Here is a 23,250-nt window from a genome sequence, read left to right on the forward strand (position 1 = left end):
CTTCTTTACAATTGCTACATTCCGCTCCCTTGGAGTCTGAGGGCAGAGGCCAGCTCTTGACCAGTTGGTCTGATGGGTCTGTTTCCGTGCTGTATAACTCTATGACTCTTTAACTAATCAACATTCACTTTAGAGTCACATGTGCTCAAACCACATCCTATCCACTATGTGTGACAACCTCAATATGTAACATTAGCCAAATATAACTCTATACATCTAAATATCACGATGAGGCGAGAGATAGCAGTAGGGATGAGAAGCAGGTAGGCTGAGGGGAACACATCCCCATGCAATCAGTCTCCCTTCCCAACTACAGGGATTTCCCCTTTAGTCTTATCTTCCTAATGAATCACACCTTCTGATGAACCAATGTTTACAATGCTGATTCCAGGCAGGAATTTTAAAGTCAAAACAGCTGAATCCCATGGCCAATTATTTGCTGAATGAATATTTCTGAACCACAAGTTGAGTCAGCCTTTTAGTTTGATGTTCCGAATGGTTCATTACTTCAAGTACTATGCACTCAACTCCACAAAACCCTCTTGTCAGGTTATTCTTTTAAATTACAGTGAACTCCCCTCTCTCCTGCAAACCAGAATGTAGGAAATTTTCTCAATGCAATGACTATATAATGACATTTGAAATCTATTCAAAAGTAACAATTTGACAATTATACTGCACTTGGGCCCAATGTAAATCTTTCTATATTTAGGTATCATTTCATGAAATGCTTTTGTCAGAGAACTCTACAATCCAATAAATATAGGCAATTTTTGAAAACTCTGAACATGTTCTCGAAGTTCTCATTACACATGCGGTTAGCCAATTATTAGATTGGGGTCTACGAATTATTCGTCCTTTGATTAAGTGCATCTCCATTCACTGCCGTTCTCTTTGCCCTCAGTTCTCTGCGGCATGTTTTATACTTTTAAACCATAATATCACACAATAAGTTTCCATACTGAAACATGCAGTAAAATTGGCTTCAACTACACAATGAAATCATAAGTTGCAAGAAACTTCTACGTCAAAACTTGCAAAGGCAGGCACTGAATAGAATATTAGAGTCTTATCTTTATTCATGAACAATGTTGTATTTAATGAGATATAAATTGCCTACTGTGCACTCAACCACACTGAACCCCTCTTTCAGCTTGTCTATGCTTTCTAATCAATCTGTTCAGAGGTGTTATTACACATTTCTGGAGCAGGTGTGACTCAAAGCTAGGCCTCCTAGCTCAGAGATGGGAACACTACAAGACCACCATAAGAGCCCACACTCTGAGCCCAGAAAGTATTTCCTAGTCAGTCAGGTCAGAGATACTATGACATAGCTCCAGAGCAGGTGGAATTTGAATCCACATCTCTATTCCAGAGGCAGGATCATTACCACTGTGCCTCAAGAGGCCACACACTATGAAGGGAACTCCTATGCAATCAATGTAAAATTAGTCATTTATGTGGGATGAGGCTCCTTCATAGCTCTTCCTGAGGTTAATGCTGCAATTAAAAAGAACAGCTTGAGTTTGCTTGCTTTCAATAATACTCTACTGCATACATCAGTTGTATTTGAGCTTCATACAATGCATAAGGATATTAATAAACAATGTGGGAGTATAATTATTTTTCACCAACTTGCAATGACACACCTCTAAGGCAAGTGTGACTCGAAACTGGACTTTCTGGCCCAGAGGAAGGGACGCTACCACTGGACCACAAACCTCTCAAGGGTGGGATTATACACTTGGCATAAAACTTCATGCCCTGCTCCTGACAACTTACACTGATCTTAAATTGTTTATCCAAAAGTGATCCATTCTTGTTTTTATCTGTAATTTATTGTCCAATATGGCATCAAAATTAACAGCAGTTCTTTACAAATTTCCTGGTCCACAAAAACCAAAACAGAAAAACATTGGGAGTTAGGTGAAAAGATGGCCAAGTCACATGAGTTACACACTGGCTGGAATGTCAGGGATCAGAAGTTATCACATGACCTGATGCCAGAGTTTGAGATTTAGTCATTGTTTGCTGTTTTATCTACTGAAGAGGCAATTGAGCCATCACTGCAGTGTTAAATGAAGCTGGGTTCACCATTAGGAAAATAATTTAGTGCAAGCATTTTTCTGTAAACCTCTACACTCACTATGTATTGTGTAATTTGCAGCTTAAGTACTGCACTTGTGCTTGTAAAGTCAAAAATCCACAATATAAATGTAGGTTCTGAGTGATGACTGTCGGGTCTCAACAAACTACATGCCACATGCATATTTTAAAATAAAACCAGGACACCGATGACTTGCCAACTCTTAGCAAATGTGTCTATTACATTTACATTTGTCAAATTTCAATAATATATGCAAATATTTTGATCCAACTTGCCTGAGATGCCAAAACAAGAAGTGACCTATTCTTCTGTTGGCTTGCGCTCGCTCCAAAAGAAATCTGGAAAGGGCACAGTCAAAGTATGGCTCATATTTCAGTACTTGCACCAGCTGTAGGAGATACTGAGAAAGCTCTTCATCACTAGCAGAGAAAAAACAATGGCAGTTTAAATTAAGTGGTTTGTTCAAGTGTTCACACTCTTCATTTGGTCCAGATACTTTCTGGTTTTAATTGTTTTAAGTACTGCAGTTGCTTCAATACAATATTTTTAAGCTACATAACATTTAGAAGTTAATTGCCAATTCAAAAACATGGTAAAATGTATGTTTAGTGCAAGACCAGTGTTTAAAATACGTATTAAAATCAACACAAGTTACGATGAATCGATTTTAAAAAAGCTGTCTTTTGTATTGTCTGCTTGTTACATTCAAATTGCATCTACTTCACACAGTTATGACACATCTTTGAGTACAAAATCCATGCAGAATTATCTGTATAATTTAGGAATGAGCTGCTGATCTGAATCCAAAGTGCAACAAACCAATCCTGTTGGAAGACTATTCACAACATTCTGCCTTAGCATCAGCACAACCTAACTTCACTCTGATCTGAAGCTGGATGTAAAAATATTCTAACAGTCTAACAGATTGCCTGAGCACTTCATAAATAAAAGAAAGTGGACACAGTCATGTGCATCTTTCCTAGCATTTAAAAGGTAACTGCTTGGAAAGCAGATCTTTGGGAGATGCACAAAATGAAGAATCCTTGAAGCTTGTTCCTGGCAGGAAGAATAAAAACAGGCTTTGTTGGATGTACTCTCCAGTTACAGTGCCAAACTCGGATTGATGCACTAATATGAGCACAGCGCTAAGCCAATCCAAAGCGAGTGTGATTGACATAACAGCTCAATTCTTTTGAATATTGCTTATGAACATGTAATAAGTGCAAGAACAAGCAGATGCAACTCTTTCAGTTAACTAGCTTTGATGCCATTGAGAATGTTTTCTCAATTCTCCTCTGCAAACTACTGACGGACAGTTTCAGTTTTTTTATTTAAATTTCCGTGACACAGTTGGCAAGGCTGGCAATTATTGCCCATCACTAGTGACATAGAGTGTGATGGCGGGCCTTCCAGTTTTACCAGTCATTTAATTCAAAAACTGAGTGACATGTTAGGCCACTTCGGAGAGCAATTAAGAGTCAACCATGCACCACGAGTCTACATTCACTCAGAAACCAGACTGGCTGGGGGGCAGCAGGTTTCCTTCTCAAAAGGACATTTTAACGCTCCTACACCAACAGGTTACTTTGACTGTAAACCCTCTCTACATGCAACCTTGCTTAAAACTGAAGAAATGTCAAGTTGAAAACTAATTCAAAAGTAAATTTTAAGCTCAAAAGTACTGTACAAACTACGACTGGTGCTCTCGGTATGAATTACAAGTGATTGTTTACAAATCACCTTTCGACAGCAATATTTACATAATCATAACTGTACAGCATTGCATCAGACAGACCTCATTTCTTTCAAACATCCCACAGCATATTCCCGCACATATTGGTCTGGATAGTTGAAGTCCAGCAATTCTAATGCCTCCCTCGGTGCTATTTTGGTCCATATTTGGAGCAACGCTTGGAGCTGCACAAAAAGATCAAAAGTCAGGTCATAAAACCGTCAACATTATAACAGCAGTACTTGTCAACTCCTAAATCTGATATACAAAATTTCAACAGATTATCCTGCAAACAAAACAGGGATTACCATACAATACAAACAGTAGTACAAATTACATCGAACAACAGATGAAAATACGGAAAGTTTAACATTTCAGCTGAGACTTTAGAAAACTAATCCCAAAGTATGGCCATCTTTCATTTTCTGTTGATAATGGCCTTACCATGAATTCCAGCTTTAGCTAATTTTTCTTTCAATCTTAAAAAACATTGGACAACACATGTGGTTGGTATAAATGGTCACCTTGCAAAAGTAAAAGACTTACCAATTGAAAAGGAAGGTCAAGATTGGAACTGCAGTGACTGGCAGCAGGATGCATGGTTTGAATGTGCAATTGGGAGATTTTGTTTTAGGCCGTAGTCCCTTTAAAAGGATCCTCTGTTAGGTTGCACAGAGATCTGTTTCTTGAATTCAGGTGGCACTAGCTGCCTCAGGGCAAACCAATGTACAGAGGTGGCCTCAAATGTGGATTAGGCTCTGTCTAAACATAAGGAAGAGGCCTAATATCTGTCTCAGCAGTGAACTCTTGAAAACGAGCATCACCTTTTTCTCCCGTACTGACTCCTCATTTCTAGTCTACTGATTGCATGCAATTGCTCTGAGCAATTTGGATGCCCTATTTCCTGCATTAAAACATGGACTACACCTCAGAAGTACATAATTGGCTGCACATCACTTCTCGATGTCCTGAGTTCAGAAAGGTGTTATTTAAATGCAAGTTTCTTCAACAGAGCAATTCTCAAGTCTCTGTCAGATACGCACTCGGCTTTGACGACATATTTTGTGACTTCTACACAGAGAACCTATTAAGAAACAGTCTCTTCCCCTTTTGCAAATCACTTTTTGGATGAGTCCCAAATGCAGCTCCGTACAGGGGTGGTCTACTATACCATTGTAAAGATTAAAATCAAATTTTACTTCTCTGTCATAACCGAGTTACAACACTAAGACAAAATGTGTTTCACTGTCAGTAAAATTAAGTGTGCGTGTGTGTAGTACATAGATAACTGATCTAAATCAGCCCTGTACAAAAAGTAACCACTTCACAGTCCAATGTGCAGATCCTTACACGCTGTATGCAATATGTACACTAATTTTTTCCAAATACATTCTAAATTGAACAGGAGTCTGCGAGTCGAGACTATGTGATTTAATATCTTACTCTCTATTAATGACAGAAGGAGGCCAACTGATCTGTTATCGTACCTTTTTAATTAGACGACAAGCTTCGTTTTTACAAGTTGCAGCTGAGACTGTCTCTCACACAGATTGACGTAAATGAGTTAAGTGAATGAATTAAACAAACAGATATTGTTCCAGGGTTAAAACAGATAATCATCATTGCCACACAAACCTCTTGTACAAATAGGCCAGTCAGCCTGACACTGAGCTATCCCCCAGAAATACATCTTTGGGAAATATTACAATTTCTCTAAATGAAGGTACTGTAAATTGTACAAGCGGGAAATCAGTATACTAACAACACAAAATGACAAAACTTCTATGGGGATCATGTCAACTACTTTATCCCCATTGTTGGTCCCAGCAGAGGCCCTTCCTTCTCAGTCCTGAACATGTAGGAACTCTTTCTCTTAAGCCACTAATATTATTGCAATACTCAATATCTCAGCCAGGAAGCAGGTCACTGCCATCCAAATTGACTTAATCATCATCATATTTTTAAACTTTTCAGTATAGATGTCTTTCTGACCACAAGTAAAATGAACAGGGACACTGTGGGTGGGGGGGATTGGACTGACATAATCAGATCAAAATCTAACCTCAGAGAACAAATCATAAGGTAAAGCATAAAAAGGTTTACAAATGGCAGCTGAATCTGAAGATCACAATGCTTGTCCACAATCACTCCTCAGCTATTTATAACTTATAGACTAGATTTTTGTAACTGACGTTTACATAAAGCTTACTATTGACAGACCCCAGCAGAAGCTACAGGAGGCAAGAATTGTTTTGGGCACTGAGACACTGTGGTACCATCGAATTTGATTATGACTGGGAATGACAAACAGGAGCTTTTTGTTTTGCAGTATCACTGCAGAGTTTGCATTTTTGCATGCTCCTTTGGCACGTAGAAAGCCAGAAGAGCACAAAATGATAATATCAGAAGGAAGGCCATTATAACATGGTGATTGCAAACAGGACAGAATAAAATAAAAATAGTGAGTTTTATTTCTTGAATTCTCTATTTATGGGGAATTTAAAAAAGTTAGAACCATTCCGGTTTATTAACATTAAATCTGAGAAGTGTATTTTTTTTTAAAAAAAAATCCCATTTTCATAATGTTCCAAATAAAGAAGAGGAACCTAAATCTATTCAAATTTTCACTGAAGTTCATGATTTGAACTATTTACAGCACAGCTTATAGTTCAGTTGGTAAGTATACCTTGTGAACTAAACCACAGAGAACAGAAAGATCTCAGTTTGGTTCCAGAGTTATTCTATGCTCATTGTCAGTCAGAACAGTAACACCGTACTTGACTGCAATGGCCTGGAGCTCAGGGGAGGCAAAAAGAAAAACAAAGACAGATCCAACTGCTCTTCATTATACAGAGACTAACCAGGCAGGTGAGGCTGTATATTGTGGCAGGGGAATGGAGCAGCTAACTATTTTGTAAATGGAGAAAGACTGCAGAAAGCTGAGAAGGAGGCTTTAGGAGTCTTCATTCATGGATCACAAAAAGCTAGCATCCAAGTTGAGCAGGTAATAGGGAAGACAAATGGAATGCTGGCCATTATTTCAAATGAGAATGAAACATAAAAGTAGTGAAGTTTTGCTAAGACTGTACAAGACATTAGTCAGACCACAGCTGGAATACTGTGAACAATTTTGGGCCCCAAATCTTAAAAAAAAAATGCTGGCATTGGAAGCAGTCCAGAGAGATTCACAAAGCTGATACCAGGTATGGATGGACAGCAAAATAAAGGAGAGGTTGAGTAGACGGGCCTGTGGTCTTTGGAAAATAGAAGAATGAGAAATGAGCAGATCAAAACATACAAGATTTGTCGTGGATGTGACAGGGTAGATGCAGAAACGTTGTTTCCCCGTGTGCCCTCTGGTCCTAGATTCTCCCATAATCTCAGAACAAGAGGTTGTATATTTAAATAGAGATGAGGAGGAATTTGATGAGAAGAGGGTTGTGAATCTGTGGAATTCTTTATCACAGAGAGCAGATGAGGCTGGATCATTAAGTACATTCAAAGCTGAGATAGGCAGATTTTTAATCAGTGAGGGAATCAAAGGTTATGTGGAAAAGGCAGGAGAGTGAAGTTAAAGATTCTCAGATCAGCCATGATTTCATTGAATGGCACAGCATACTCCTCTGCCTTATAGTCTTATGGACAGTGCAGGTGCCAGGTGAATTGACTTTTAATGCCTACCCATGTTAAAATAGTCTGATTAAGCTCAGAGATGGTATTATTGGCTGGATTTGGTGCTCAATGGCAAACAACCACCCAATCTCCCAACCCTGCTGACCTAAACAAAAAAAAAGACCGACAAAAAAGAACAAGTGACCTCTGTGGGGATCTTCTCTTTCCTGATACTTGTTTGAATCTGGCACCAAGTCAAAATGATCTCCAGACATCAAAAAACACGATGTTATCAAGCAAGGTAAATAGCCAATCACAGTAGTGATCTCAACAGATAGCAAACCTCAAAGTAAAATGCACTGATTATCATGCACTCAACAAAATAAAGATTAGGACATACATATTAGAAGCTGCAATATCAAACAATTCTTTACAAATTTATCTTCTAACAATGTGGACTTTTTAAATTAAAATTTGGCATTACAAAACTATAATATTAGGTTCCCAGGTTCATAAATATTCTTAAGGTTAGTACATGGCAAAATTATGAACTTAATATACTATTAAAAACAATTACATCTCATCAATAAGATAGTTTTTCTTAGATGCTTTCAATATTACAGCATAAAATCACAAGATAATGTCAATTCCCTGATTTTTGAACATTTACCATCTGCAAAGACTTCAACAACAAGCTCAATGGAGAAACAGATTTGCATGTTTAACTGCCCGTGCAAAGACTTCCAAAGTTGCTGTCTGTTTAAGAGGAGGAATGACAATGAATGCTGGTAGTTTTGGCCTTATGTTGGGATGGGTGGAGGAGAGATAGGGGTGAAGTGGTAATGCCACTGGATGAGTAAACTCGACGCCCAGGACAATGGTCTGGAGACAAGGGTCTAAATCCTGCCTTGGCAGCTGGTGGAATTTAAATGACTAACATAAATAAAGTCTGAAATTGAAACTTATGAAACCGCCATCACCATACTTAAAAAAGTCAATCTTTTCCAGTGAAGGGGGTTTGCTGGTCTGTACTACAATTTCTCTGATTCATTTACAGCAAGTGAATAGCACTGACAGTGCCAGGATTTATTGCCCATGCCTAAACACCTTTGAGAAGGTAGTGGTGAGCAGGCATTATTAACCACTGCAATCCTTGATGCAATGTTAGGGAGGAAAGTTCAGGATTTTGACTCAGCAACATTGGGTTGGAACGGTGAGGCAATTCCAAGTTGGATGGTGTGTGGCTTGCGGCATTCGCAAGTTTGTAAGTTGTTGTCTGAGAAGCAGTGAGTTGCTGCAGTGTAAGTTGTAGATGGTACACACTGCTGGAGGGAGTGAACTTTGAAAATGTTAGATATGTTGCCAAATCAAGCAGGCTGCTTTAACCAAGACGGCGTTGAGCTTCCTGAGTGCTGTTGAAGATGCAGGCAAATGGACAGTATTCCACCACACTCTTGACTTGAAGCTTGTAGACGTTGGATGGGCTTTGAGGAGTCAGGGGGTGAATTACTCACAGCTGAATGACATGTTCTTGTAGGCATAGTATTTATATGGTTAGCCTGGTCAACACAAACTCCCAAGATATTTAGACAGGGAGCTACAATAATGGTATGGTCATTAAATGACAAGCAGCAATGCTAAGACACTCTTTTGTTGGAGATGGTCATTGCTGACAAGTTACATTCACACCACACATCAGTAGATGTCAGGGTTGAAACTGTACTGGAACAGTTTGGATAGGGATGTGGCTAGTTCCAGAGTGCAAAAGTACTCAAGTTGTACTAAAGTTGGAATGCTATCAGAGCCCATAGCCTTTGAAGTATGCTGACAGTCGAGGAACATTGCATGGAATGTGGTGACTCTTAATTGTCCTCTTATATTGACTTGGAAACTACCCAATTCAATGGCAATTTAGGATAGGCAATATGTTGGCATTGCCAGCAACGCCCACATCCCATGAAATAATAAAAAAAATTACCATCACTAATTTAGATCATTGGGTGAGACACTACAGATTGGCTTGTGTTGCAGCAACTCAGTTTGCACACAATGAGAAATCTTTTAGCAGAATATTGAAGAGCGATGCAGTTGGAGAGGGATAAGAAAAGTTATTTGGAACAAAATCCACAGGTCTCAATGATCTTGAAAATACCATAGAGTCCCAAAGTCAACTTTACATTAATTTAGTTAAAAATCTGTACTCAAGTAATTTCAAGTGGGGAACACATTTCTATTAACTATCTGCTGGGAGTAAGGATGGAGGAAAGGGAAGAGAAGTTGTATTCTATAAATGGGAGACATTCAATCAGTTAGGAATTCAACAAAGAAATGTCATTCATAAGAGTCGAGTAAAACATTAGGTAATGCTCACACCGGAAATGAAACTTTGAACTGATCCACAATCTCTCACTAGAAATTATGCCACTTAACATTCACGTTCAAAGAAAGATTCATTTGAAAGAGAGTCCAAATACTAGACAAGTCACGTCCATTCCCGTCCATTATCTCCACCTTTTAAGAAAATTAATTGCAAGTGAAAATATCCATTAGATATTTTGCTGGTTCCATCCACAGTCAGGAACAAAATGTAAATCCTCAGCCTGAAAATTCACCTCTGAATCATTCCTGCGAGTTCAGGAGAATCCAGGCCTGTGAAAACAGCCTGAGAAATTCCAAAAATACTGAGTAGTTTGTTTATATTTCCCTGGTCATTCTTTTCAAATGGAAAGGACAAGTCAAATGAACACAGTGACCAGGGTGGGTACCTGGCATTGACAATCACAGGTCAAAAGGTCAACAGGAGGGGTGTTTTGACAGCAGGCCGGTGTATATTTCTGCATCTGGATCAAATTTGTCACTTTAGAACTGCTATACATTCTCTACAGTCAAGGAAGCATGGATTGTTTTAATCAAAAATTTAGCAAAATTTGGGGGTTTAGGGAGTAAAAGATTAAAAGTAAATGTTTCAGTTGTACTTGGAACACAAATACACACCTTGGAGCGTTCATTCTAATATTACAAAACATAAGTGATGAACGTGCAAGGATGGTACATGTAAAAACTAGGATTCACATAGATACGCAATGAACTGTAGCAGTTGCACCTTTACACCACGGTTTCACGTAACCTCACAATACTGCTGAACTGAAGTAGATTCTCCAGAGAAGGGCTGCCTATGGATTCTGTTCAATATGTAAACAAAATAAGGTGGTTGAAGCGTTTTTATTTTCTCAGCTAATTACTCGCAGTTATGCTCTACAATGTGTTTCCGCGTTGAATTACACAGAATCCCTGCAGACAGATGTACAACCCTCCCCCATTCTTCCTCTAATTGGAGCCCCTACCTACTGAGTGATTGTTTTCCTCTACCCCAGAGATCCTACATGGGTTACCTAATCTGCTAAGAGGAGCTCCTTATCTGGAAGTTTAATGAAAGTCTGCTGCTGACTAGTGAAACTGGAGATCATCCACTAAACAGAACTCTCCAGGGTCTCCCGCTCCCATTCCCTACAAAAGTGTTCAATGGAGCCCTTCTTCATTACTCCTGAAGCAGAGGATTGAAAAATCACATTTTCATGTCGCTAAAACAGCGAGGTTATTCACTGCAAACACAAGCTCATTTTTGATGAAACATAGCTCACCGAACTGAAATATTTCGAACAGTCCATTTCTCAGGGAAATCATAAAATAGAGGCAGGGAACCGTATTTTATGCTTCACTCCCCACCCACATAAGCCCCTCCAAACTGTGCAAGTTTGGAAGAGGGGTGGGAACTTAATCGAGTGACGTGATGATAGGTGATGACCTAGTCACTTTCTCACTTACACCTCCATCATGCCGGTGACGGGAAGGCCTACATACAGCCATCCTGCCCCATCACCAACTGAGGTCCGTAAATGGACAATTAATGGCCTTTTCCATCTTCACTGGTATTAATCCACTGAGGGACGGGCCTGTTGGCATAGTGGGAGCATGACATGCAAACCTGTGTAGGTTGGTTCTAATTTGGGAGGGGAAATCCTTCGCTCAAAAGCATCCTGTATGCTTTGCCCACTTGCTAAGTTACATACAATCTTTATAATAGGCCAAAAGAGTGTGGATAATAAACTGGTAGACCGTAACAGCTCACTGCTTGGAAATCAGTTTTCTATCATGTCAGATCAAGTCAAGGTGTGGGGGCTGACTTGGACACAATCAGCAGAGGAAACAAATTTTTTTTTTTAGAAAGATGGACAATCCTGCTTCTGCTGAGCCCATAAAATTTAAAATATTGTAACTTCTTGGGCCTTTTTCGAATGGCCTCCAGCTAGTTGACTCTGTTGAAGCATGCGAGTTAGGCAACCGAGTACGATTAAGAAGTTGAGCAGTGTAAGCTTTACTCATTTATACATAACACCTTGACCCGCGTACCTCTGGAACACAGGCAGTATGTTGGCCAAAACAGTTCTGGTCCATGATTCAAATTGCAAGAGGCCAAACACCAGTTTCATGGGTGCAAAGTAGACATCAAGGGATTTCTCCTCATGCTGAACAGTATTGAACATTATTTAAAGTCAGAGCCCAGGAAGCGGGGTACATTGGGGTGCATTATCACTAGGGCCTGGGCTTCTGGAAGCCCACTGAGCTCCGTTTGGGGCTGGAATGAACCCGGGTGCAGCAGTGCTGTCCAGGATTTCTGTCCCTGCCCCTGCTTAAAATGACACATTTCCTCCTCCCAATCAACAAAAAGCTCAATATGCCATTGGGATTTGATCCCAATTTTGCCTCCAGTTATGAAGGCAGTTGCGTGGGGAACCTAGAAGGTCAAGTTGTTTGGAGAGTGGGAGGAAGGTCGAGGGATCTTCTTCCGAGTATCCATTCTAACACTACACAGGAACTCAAATCGGGAAGGTTGACAATTGTTTTTGAGAGATATCAAAATAGGTCTTGACTCACTAACATTGTCCATTGCTGAGGACACTGTGGACATGGCCTCAGCTGGCATTTTAATTATGGTTCTTTTGGCCATCAGCAGCATCAACTGTTTTATCTTTAGTCAATTTAGATACTTCTCCCTTCCTTTCATGGGGACACTAAACTTACCAGATAAACAATTGAGCAGGATTTTCCCAGCCCACTGAGGTCCTCTTCAAATGTGGTTCAGATACAGAACTAAAAGGAGATTCTGGAATTTCTATTGTTGTCAGTGGGCACTGGTTAGCCTGTTTAGCTTAAGCTACGGGAAGGGAGTGATGAAATGTCAATGTTTCACACTTGACAGCCAAGAGCTCTGCCAAAAACTGGTCCAGTGAGGCCTGCAGAAGTTTGACCTGCACTTTAAAATCCATAATGACTGGATCATTCTGAGCCAAATATTGCTGAAGAGACTGGGCATTCAGTCTCAGACAGGAGATGAATTGGCTTTTATCATGATATTCCTTCATACTTTTTTTTTAGGACATTAGATTGCAAAACAGTCTGGCCTACTCTAGTTCTTACACTGCATGAAGGTTGCACATTGAATCATTAATTTGGGTTTGAGGCAAAGTTTCTGACATTCAGGCAGAACTTAACATTTGTGCACCTTATCCACACAAGGGCCAATTTTAGTTTCCACTTATAGGTGTTCCTGATAGTAGCAGGCTGAACATGGCCTCGAGTGACTACAATACCAACCTGTTCCTGTTGATGGGAGACTCCATGTGATTTCAAAAAGGCCAGGAAGCCGGTGTGCAACAGCTCTCCCCAAAACTAGCAAATCCTTTTTACAACATGCCAATTGGGGTTGTGTGCAATAAGTACCCTTCCCTCTCCCACACTGACCCCCTCCGCAAACTTTTCCAGGATGAATACCCAATGGAAAATTGACTGTCATAGAGATGTACAGGATGGAAACAGATCCTTCAGTCCAACTTGTCCATGATGACCAGGTATCCTAAATTAATCTAGTATCATTTGCCCACTTTCGGCCCATATCCATCTAAACCCTTCCTATTCATATACCCATCCAGATGCCTTTTGAATGTTGTGGAGGTGCTGCTGTTAGACTGGGGTGGACAAGGTCAGAAATCACAATCACACACCCATTCTCTCTCTCCCTCCCTCACAAACACAAACACACACACGCACACTCACACACACATAGATTATTTGGGGTAAAACTATTTGCAGATACATTGTATTTTGTTCAAAAAGCACACAATTTATAGACAGTCAATGTTGCGTTTTGTAAATACCTACTTTAGAAATAAAACCAGCCTGACTCCAAACCAAAACACAAACAGATTCTAAATAAGGCCTCACATATAACATGCATTGTCTGACCTAAAGTGTCACCTCTTCTTTACACTGATAAAACCTTTAGTTGTCTCAGGGCAGTGACTTGAAAGGAATTTGGGGATTTGCATATACATATTAATCAGTTAAAACCTTGTAACAGATTAAAGATTTAACAGCATCTTAGATTTGTTTAATACATCCTCATCAGTGGTGTGACCCTTTAATCTTTTACTTATAAATTCTGTATCTGATAGTACCTCACTAACACGTGAAGAAGGAGCAAGGCTCTGAAAGCTGTTTTCAAATAAACCAATTGGACAATAACCTGGTGTCATGTGATTTCTGAACTTTGAAATGTTGTAATTTAACCAGCTTCCACCACTTCCTCTGGCAGCTCGTTCCAAAAACATACCACCCTACATGTGAAAAAGCTGCCCCTTAGGTCCCTTTTAAATCATTCCCCTCTCACCTTAAACCTATGCCTTCTAGTTTGTGACTCCCTTACCCTGGGGGTAAAAAAAAAGTCACCTGGATGTTCCGTTGCTGTGAGCTCCCCACACAGGTTTCTCCAAAGGTCAGCCGTGAATTTCGTTGTTTCCTTGAAAGGAACTATTGCAAATAATTCAGAATTCGTAACTGGAAATTTAGAGGCCCCAGCATTTGAGAGATGGAGAAGAACATTTAAAATTTATCTTTCTTCCTTCTGATCTCTCTGCTTCCTAGTGTCTTCAAGTGCCATTTTTTGGCTTGACCCCTGACTGCCACCACTTCACTCTCTACCACTGTCACTTTTTTTTGGAAAGCTCTGCACACGTTGAACGTGCAGATAGGTGGTGACTACGATAACTCTGGAATGTGCTAGGCAAGAACAAAACAAGCACGTGAACCTTGATAACTGCAGTGGTAAGTCTATGCCAGATGATAACTCATCATATTTTTCGAACAGAGGTTCTTGCGCTAGGTAAGTAATTCCAAATTATGTGATTTGGGAGAGCAGCCAGCATTTGCAACTACCCAGCTGTAAACTTGAATGCCTGTGACATCACACATGATTTTCACTGGGCTTAAAGTACAACTTGGAGTAGACCTTTGAAAATAGATTCCTTCTGCAAAGTGCACTGCAGGCTATTGGGGTTCATGAGCGAGTAAACAAAGTGCATATGAGCACAGCTACCACTGTACACCGGACTGTGCCTTCAGTTCTACCCTGTCACAGTAAGTACCACTTATTAAAAAAAAATCCAGATCCCATACTCACCTCAGTAAAGGTGATTATGAACTGCTTCGAGAGGTTAGTAATGGTACACGTCAACTCTAGCCTCTCAGATTGCTTTGATCTGCTACAATTCGCCTACTATCCCAATAGGTCCATGGAAAATGCCATCTCCCTGGACCTACACACATCCCTTGAACATGTAGATAACGAGGACACCTACATCTGACTCCTGTTTATGGACTTTAGCTCTGCCTTCAATACCATACTTTCACTAAACTCCGACACCTAGGACTCCACTCCCCCATATGCAATTGGATCCTCAAACTCCTGATCCGCAGATCACAATCAGTAAGGATAGGTGACAACACCTTCACAATAATCTTCAGCACTGGTGCCCCACAAGGCTGCGTATTCAGCCCTTTACTATATTCCTTATATACTCACGACTGTGTGGCCAAATTCAGCTCTAATTCCATTTACAAATTTGCTGATGACCACCACCTTGGTGGGTCAGATCCCAAACAACAGTAAGACAGAATACAGGAAACAGACAAGCAGCTTAAGGCAGGGTGTAAAGACAACAATCTCTCCAACATCAGCAAGATGAAAGAGATGGTCATCGACTTAAGGAAGCAGAGTGGAGGACACGCCCCTGTCTGTATCAATGATGCTGAAGTGGAGGTGGTCTAGAGCTTCAAGTTCCTAGGAGTAAATATCACTAACAATCTATCCTGGTCCATCCATGTCAACACTACACAGTCAAGATAGCACACCAATGCCTCGACTTCCTCAGAAGGCTAAGGAAATTTGGCATGTCCACAATGATTCTTAAAATTTTTTAGATACACCATAGAAAGCATCCTTACCAGATGCATTATAGCTTGGTCTGGCAAGTGCTCTGCCCAAGACTGCAAGAAATTACACAGAGCTGTGAACACAGCCCAAGCTATCACAAAAACCAGCCTTCCTTCCATTGACTCAGTCTATACTTCCCGCTACCTCGGGACAGTGGCTAACATAATCAAAGACCTGTCCCACCCCAGTTATGCTCACTTCCACCCTCTTCCATCAGACAGAAGATATAGAAGTTTGAAAACACGTACCAACAGATTCAAGGACAGCTTCTTCACTGCTGCCATCAGACTTATGAACAGACTTCTCATGTATTAGAGTTGATCTTTCTCTGCACCTTCTCTGTAGCTGTAAGATTATATTCTGCATTCTGTTCTATTACCCTGATGTACTTGTGTAAGGTATGATACGTCTGGTTAGCACACAATACAACACTTCTCACTGTGTCTCAGTATGTGACAATAAAAAAAAATCAAATCAAATTCTTACTGATTTGCAACTCCAAGATAAGCACTCTGACACCTCATGGAAATTATATTATGTGAGAGTATCCACTGTAGTCTAAGAAGGCTATTCACCCAGGAAGGGTACCACAGTTAAGTCTGATTCGGTCCTCACATTCTGTCCATATGTGCATGGACCAGTAATGACATTAACAAAACAGTAGGATCTCTGGCTGATTTTTCCTTTCTGAGGACAACAGTAAATTCTCAAGGTTTCTGATAATAACATGGCAGTCCCAAAACTTTCCTCCATTTTGAAGAAGGTCATGTCACAAACAGTTATCCGTCCTCACGAAATGTTTTGACTAAACTGCTGACTGTTACCAGCTTTTATGTTTAGTTAACTTTACATTGCTTCAATTATAAGGATGGATTATATAGACTGCAATGAAAACATACACTCAGCAGATCAGACAGCATCTCTGGAGTGAAAGAAAGTTCATGTTTCAGGTTGAAATGCCCCTTACTAAGGGTCAAAATAACCCACCACATTAACTCTGCTTTGGGTGGAACCAAGAAATACCTTTCACACAAAGGGTCATGGAAGTGTGAAATCCTCTGTCAAACAGTTATGGAGGCCAGGACAACTATCAGAACTGAGATTGCCTAAATCAGATTTGTCATCTGAGAATCGGGATCAAAGGCAGGAAAACAGAGTATAATTAAACAGATATGAGCTAATTGAACATGAAATAGAAGCAAGAGGCCTTGTTTCTGCTTACCTTTAGCTTGGCAGCTTATTGGTTTGAGTGATGCTGAATCGATCATCTGTTACAAACATTTCTGATTGGAAAATAAAATTGGGCAAACGGGTGATGTCGAACAGAAATCAAAAAAGGTTACCCAAGCTATGTACCATTTTGAGTAATTTCAATTAATGTCAGAATTTTCCATATAAATCAATAGCTTAAGTGATGGGTAGTTGATCTGTCCAGACCAAGGAAGTTTGATTGGGCACTTTTTGCTGAGATACTGGATTGCCACAGGGTAGCAGTAGGTGGCCCATTACTAACTTCAATACCTTAGAACTGGGGAGAGATAAAAGAATGATAAGTCAGGGTTTATGCTCCAGATTTCCAGTGATTGGCCCCGACTAAGTGTAAGCATTAGCGAATGTTGACTGAGGACCAGATTGGGCTTAGGAGCCATTAAGCTTGCAGGGAGCTGATTAAAGAGCATAGCCATTTGGGAGAGCTGAAGTGCATCTTAAAAAGGAATCAATGCCCTCATGTCAAGGTAAACCACTGACAGAAAGAGGAGGAAAAACAGTAACTGCAAAGTTGGATGCTGACCAACTCATAGATGGATATTTAGCACTCATGCAGAAAAAAAAGTGTGCTGGATCTTGTCTAAAATCCTGTTGCTACATCATAACAGGCTGTTGACTCAGCAAGTGGAATACCTGAAACCTACTAGGATAAACAAACAGAGAACTCAATAATTTCATACATGCTAATATTGGAGAGTAGCAAGCTGGATACGAAAGGCAAACTTTAATCCAGAAAATAGCTTGAATGGAAAGAATCATAGAATCCCTACAGCGTGGAAACAGGCCCTTCAACCCAACAAGTCCACACTGAGCCTAATCTATACATCCTTGAACACTATGGGCAATTTAGTATGACCAATCCACCTAGCCTGCACATCTTTGGACTGTGGGAGGAAACCGGAGCACCCAGAGGAAACCCACGCAGACACGGGGAGAATGTGCAAACTCCACACAGACAGGCGCCCATGGATGGTATTGAACCTGGGTCCCTGGCGCTGTGAGGCAGCAGTGCTAACCACTGAGCCACCATGCCGCCTCATGGAAATCCCATGTTACCTCTTGTGGGGCAGGCCTATCGTACTAAGTACCAATCAGGCCCTGGTGCGACCAGCAGTGAACCTTCCCCAGGATCAAGAGCCTCAGAAGCAGAGTGGTGCCAGCAAATTAAAGGCTAGCAGCTCCTTGCTGTTAACAGCCCCAACAGGAGAACAGTGGCAGTAACATGGGCCCAGCATCAGCAGGGGATCCAGGCCACAGGGAGTGCAGGTGTAGAACAATGGGTCAGAAGAGGAGGGGGCGTGGTGTTCTGAATGGTGTCCACCTTCCGACATCCCCACACGTTCCTGATGTTGGGTTCCTTGGTCAGGCACAACACCCCACCTCTGTCAATCCCTGACAGTTTGCTGCTCAGGCATGCCATTTGATAGCTATCCTGCCCTCTGCTGGCTGAATTCTGGAGAAGGCAGAATGAGGTCCTGAAGGGGGCAATAAATAAGGCTCCCAGTTGACGAAAGGGCAAGAAGATAGTCTGCAAACATTCATGGGCCAGACATAATTGTGACAATGACAGGAAGGCAAGATTTTCCCCATCCTACACCAAATTCACCTCGGGCAGTGCATTAAATTAATGTCCAAGGATTCTATCTGCAAACATTCCTAAACTGGGATCCATCTTTATACAGCATGCTGTTGGCTATCTGCAGCATGAGGCCCTGCAAAAGTGCAATAAATATTCATAATTGTTTATATTGTCAGTTCATAAAAATGAACAAGTAGAAAGGAAGCAGTTAAAATCAGAGATACAGATCAAAGATAACAAAACTAATAAATTGTAACAATTTTATTAGAAGAGAAAGTCACCGGAAAGGTTTCCTTTAAGATTTAGTGTGGAATTTTCTCAGTGATCCAAAACTACAGTATCTTACTGTAAAACATTTAACTCAGTAGTTTCCTGTTATTGTCATTTTTGTTTTTTGGCTGGCAAACACCAAAGTGACAAGAAGGAAGGAGGACCTCGGGGCAATGCAGTTTTATCTTGAAGAAACACTGAAGATCAAATGTATTTTATTTAGAAATGCAGCTTTTTTTTTGAGCAGTGGTAGTGCTGTCCAATTGTGTTAGCAGTACCTTTGAGAGAGATCTGGGCCCTAACAGAGTTTTGATGCAAGACATGAAAGTAACGGTTAGATGTTTATTAAAATGAGGTCAATGTAAACAAATTTAAAATAAACTAATAAGAAAACAGGTTGGCGTGTTGCTCAAAGAAGAGCACAGGAGAAAGTTGTGTATACTGTTCAAAAAAAAAGCAAGTGTCATGGTCCCAATGCTGAAACAAAATTGCATTTTACGAATTGCATGCAATTTTGTAGAAGCCTTCTCCAATAACGTTGAAATTTGATCAGCTATTGTGATGTTCCAAGTGTAAGACACATATTTCAGTTGGAAGGCATATTTCAGGCTGAGACCTCATTGCAGTAGGAAGGAGGAGGGGCTACACTGCCAGAAGTGTCATTTGTTACATAAGGCAGAAAATTAAGGTTCTGTGTTCTCTGATAGATGTAAAAGGTATGATGGAGCTATTTGAGATAGAGTTCTCTTGGTATCCAACCAATATTTCACCCTTAAGCATAAATCATCAAGCCAAATGAACTGGTCATTTATTCCTCCACAGCTTGTTCTAACATGCTCTACACCAGTCGACTGCCTACTTGCCCACATTATAGCTGTAACTACATTTCACTGACTGTGAAGCGAGATATGGTAGCTAGATGTGCAACATGTTGCAAGTTATCTCTTTCATAAACTAGTTTAAGTAATTTCAAGCTGCTTTCATTGTCAAAATAATTTTTGTGGATTTGCTATGTTCGTCATTCATGACTAATGTTAGCTTGTCTGCAGCAGTGACTAAACATACTCCCTCTTCATGAGCTTTTACACAGGATACAGGAAACTTCACACTTCATTCCACACACATACTCCCAACATAGCAGCAGTAGTGCAATGGTAGTGACGGGGAGTAGACGTGGCAAGTCAAGTAAATGGGTTAATGGAGATTCATTACAAAAAGCATCACAATGCAACAGTTAAATGAAGCACAACAGAAGGAATTCATTACAATGTTTTTAAACATCATTAGAAATAGATGTTTTTTCATTCCAGACACCAAAATATTAACAAATCTGAAGCGAGAAGCCAAGTTTGATAGATATACCTGTGCCACATCTTCATGTTTATTCCACTTTACTGAGAGCAGCAGTTTGGGCAGTGACTGAGGAAAGTTTTCACGACAATCATATCGTAGGGTCCATATTAAATCCATCTCATTTTCACACAATTGTGATAATGGATCTCGTTCCATGATTTCTCTTAGCTCAATATGTAATTTCTTCCATCCTCGACCCTGAATGAAGGAATGGTTACCAGTTACTTGAAAGGTCATCTGAAGTGCAAATTGAATTGTTTTGCCAACATTGACGTTTCTGAAAACAAAATTAAAACCTTGAAATATCACACACGAGAATTGGATTTCAACATAGGAAGCCAGGATTCTAATTAAACTTCACCTACAGAGACAATTATGATGGTTTGGCCTCATTTGTTCCAGCAGGAAATGGGGTGCCTTCCTGCAGAGAAAAGATGCCATTAACAGATCTTTGTTTCTGCTGTCAGCTGATACTTATGATCTGTCCCACTGATGGAGAGAAAACAGCTATATAATCAAAGAGCTGTCAAATTCCACCCATTTTTAAAATCAAGTAATTTTAGTTGTGTTTTTGCCAAATTAGCTTAAAAAGATACCGATCATGGGGCACTTTTCATTTGTGGCATGCATTCTCTATATCCAGCAAGATAATGGTCAAACTAAAGATCTCCACCAGCTCTAACAAAGCCACTTAGCCCTAACCTCAAAAGCACTCCTTGCTGCACCAACTTTCTTCGCTCAATTTCTCACACCAGGCTCCTCACCTATTCACGTAGCTTCTTAAGGGTTGGGTGCCTTTCTAGGACACGGGTCATCCAGTCTGCAGCCAACGAATGAATGAGGTATCTTCTCTCCTTCATTTTTCAGCTCAGTGGAACCAATCTTTCTTAATTCCAAACTCACCTTACAAAGCAGAGCTAAAGCACCTTCAGCAGTGTATTCTCTTCCTGCTGCTGCATTGTTATCTCTGGAGCTTGTTGAGGAACTGTTTGACCCTTGTTTGTATGCTGCCCTCAGCAATATTGCCTGAAAAAACATTAAAGACTCCACTACATTTTTCTACATGCATGCTAATGAAATCCATCTACATCTCTCCATTTCTTTCTCAGCAGCTCCAGTGTCAGTTTTTTCATGCTGCTTGGCTGACGTCACCTGCTGGATGACCTGTAATTGCTATCTGGAAGACCAAAGGCATCACTTTTAATCTCGGCCCAAATATCCATTGCTTCACCGTCGACTCAGCTCCCCTTCTACAGCCACTGTGCTTGTTGAACCAAATGGTCCACCCCTTCAGCATCCAAAGTGACCCTAAACTAAATCTTAGGCTTCTGTTTTCTCCTGATTAAAAACTGCCCACTTCTATTTCCATCTTGGCTTCTGCTGTCCACTGCAGAAACCTTCACACATCTCTTTGTCACTGCCAGAAATTGCTATTCCAATGCTTTCCTCACCAGTTCCCATTTTCCATCATCTTTAAGCTAAAGCTCGTTCAAGCTCTCTTGTCCACATGCAAACTCTCATCAAACCCTGCTCACCCATCATCCCTGTGCTCAGTGAACTACACCAATTCCCGGTCTCCTACTTAGAGTTTCCAATTTAAAATTTTTATCCAGTATTCATTCCCCACTTCACATTACAGCTATACTACAGTGCAGCATATCAGCAACTTATTTGCTGTGGAATGTAAAGCTTATTAAAAAGAATTCTCGCTTTTACAGCTCCATGCCCTTCCTGAGGAAGGGAAGGCAACCAACTCCTCAGTCTGTTCTGTCTGACATGACTTACTAGAAAGGGCACAGCAGCAAGAAAGAAAAAACCCACAGAGAATTGTATCTGAGTCAAGGTCATGATTCCTGTGTGCCACCTCAGACAGCACTGAGTCAGACATCACAGATTGTGTGAATTAAACAAGCTGTAAAAGAGCTGTATTACTGCTGTCATTGATTTTATGATAGACATTACAGATGAAAGTTCAAAAGTGGCTGTGAAAGATTCATGTCATATTACAATCTACTCAAAGTTTGAAAATCATTAATTTTTTAAAAATGCAAGATTTCGGTTTGCTTTCCTTAATTCATATTACTGGACAATTCTATTTCTTTTATTGCAAATCAAACTTGAATGATTGGGGTTAGAATGGAGTAGTGTGTTCAGTGTTTGCTTGCTCACCCTGTTCACCTTCAGAAAATCCCCTATCAAATCATGAATCATTTTTGATCCCAAAGTAGACAATATAGACGACATATAGATTCAATTTGAGTTAAATTACAAGATCTCTGTGAAGCTGCATATTGGCTTGTATTCCAATTTCTTGTTCTATGACAGATCTACAAAGCTTAGATTTTTTTTGTTAATTTCATGTCTATATAATATTGACTACATTATATATACGACATACCTATTAAATGGGTCAGTGCCAGCTTAAGAGGTTAATATTGATGTTAATGCTACATAAATAACAAGCACTAGATGGCAGCATAGCACGCTCTTGCTCATTCTTACACTTGCATTTTACTTACTGATGTGCTTAGGGTGTCGTTGCTTCGTGCAATCTCCGCTGCCTTCTCCAAGATCTTTTATTGATGAAGGAAGAAGAAATAAAAAAAATGTAATATTCAAGCCACAAACACTTGTGCATATACAACAATCTTAATACTGCGCAGGTTTCAGGCAAAGATGGGATCTGTCTCAAACACAGAGGACAGTAAGTTTTCTGACATCAGCTCACTTGCTTTATCCTCAGATTCAGATTTTTCTTTGCTAGACACAGTCATGTTCCTCAATCTAATGAAATGGCGCACTCTTAAGATAAAAATCTTTACCCCCTCAGCCCTAGTTTCTAATGTGTTAGGATCAACTTTGATGGCAGGTCACAAACTTGATCAATTAGGATTCATGATAACTAGGTGCAGAGCTGGATGAACACAGCAGGCCAAGCAGCATCATAGGAGCAGAGAGGCTGACGTTTCGGGCCTAGACCCTTCATCAGAAAAGGGTCT

At 40.3% G+C, this 23,250-nt stretch overlaps 1 protein-coding gene across 1 annotated transcript in view; it reads right to left on the minus strand.

The window, feature by feature from the left end:
- The window catches only part of pik3cb (phosphatidylinositol-4,5-bisphosphate 3-kinase, catalytic subunit beta), a 71,145-nt gene that overhangs the window by 45,882 nt on the left and 2,013 nt on the right, over positions 1–23,250 (minus strand). The window contains exons 2-5 of the mRNA XM_020515679.2: positions 22,771–22,824; positions 20,261–20,449; positions 3,903–4,024; positions 2,383–2,526 (exon numbers count right to left, since the gene is read on the minus strand). Coding sequence (XP_020371268.2) covers positions 2,383–2,526; positions 3,903–4,024; positions 20,261–20,449; positions 22,771–22,824 — 509 coding nt within the window. The remainder of the gene's footprint in view (positions 1–2,382; positions 2,527–3,902; positions 4,025–20,260; positions 20,450–22,770; positions 22,825–23,250) is intronic.

The sequence above is a fragment of the Rhincodon typus genome, chromosome 13 (genome assembly GCF_021869965.1).
Source record: "Rhincodon typus isolate 14 chromosome 13, sRhiTyp1.1, whole genome shotgun sequence".
NCBI lineage: Eukaryota > Metazoa > Chordata > Chondrichthyes > Orectolobiformes > Rhincodontidae > Rhincodon > Rhincodon typus.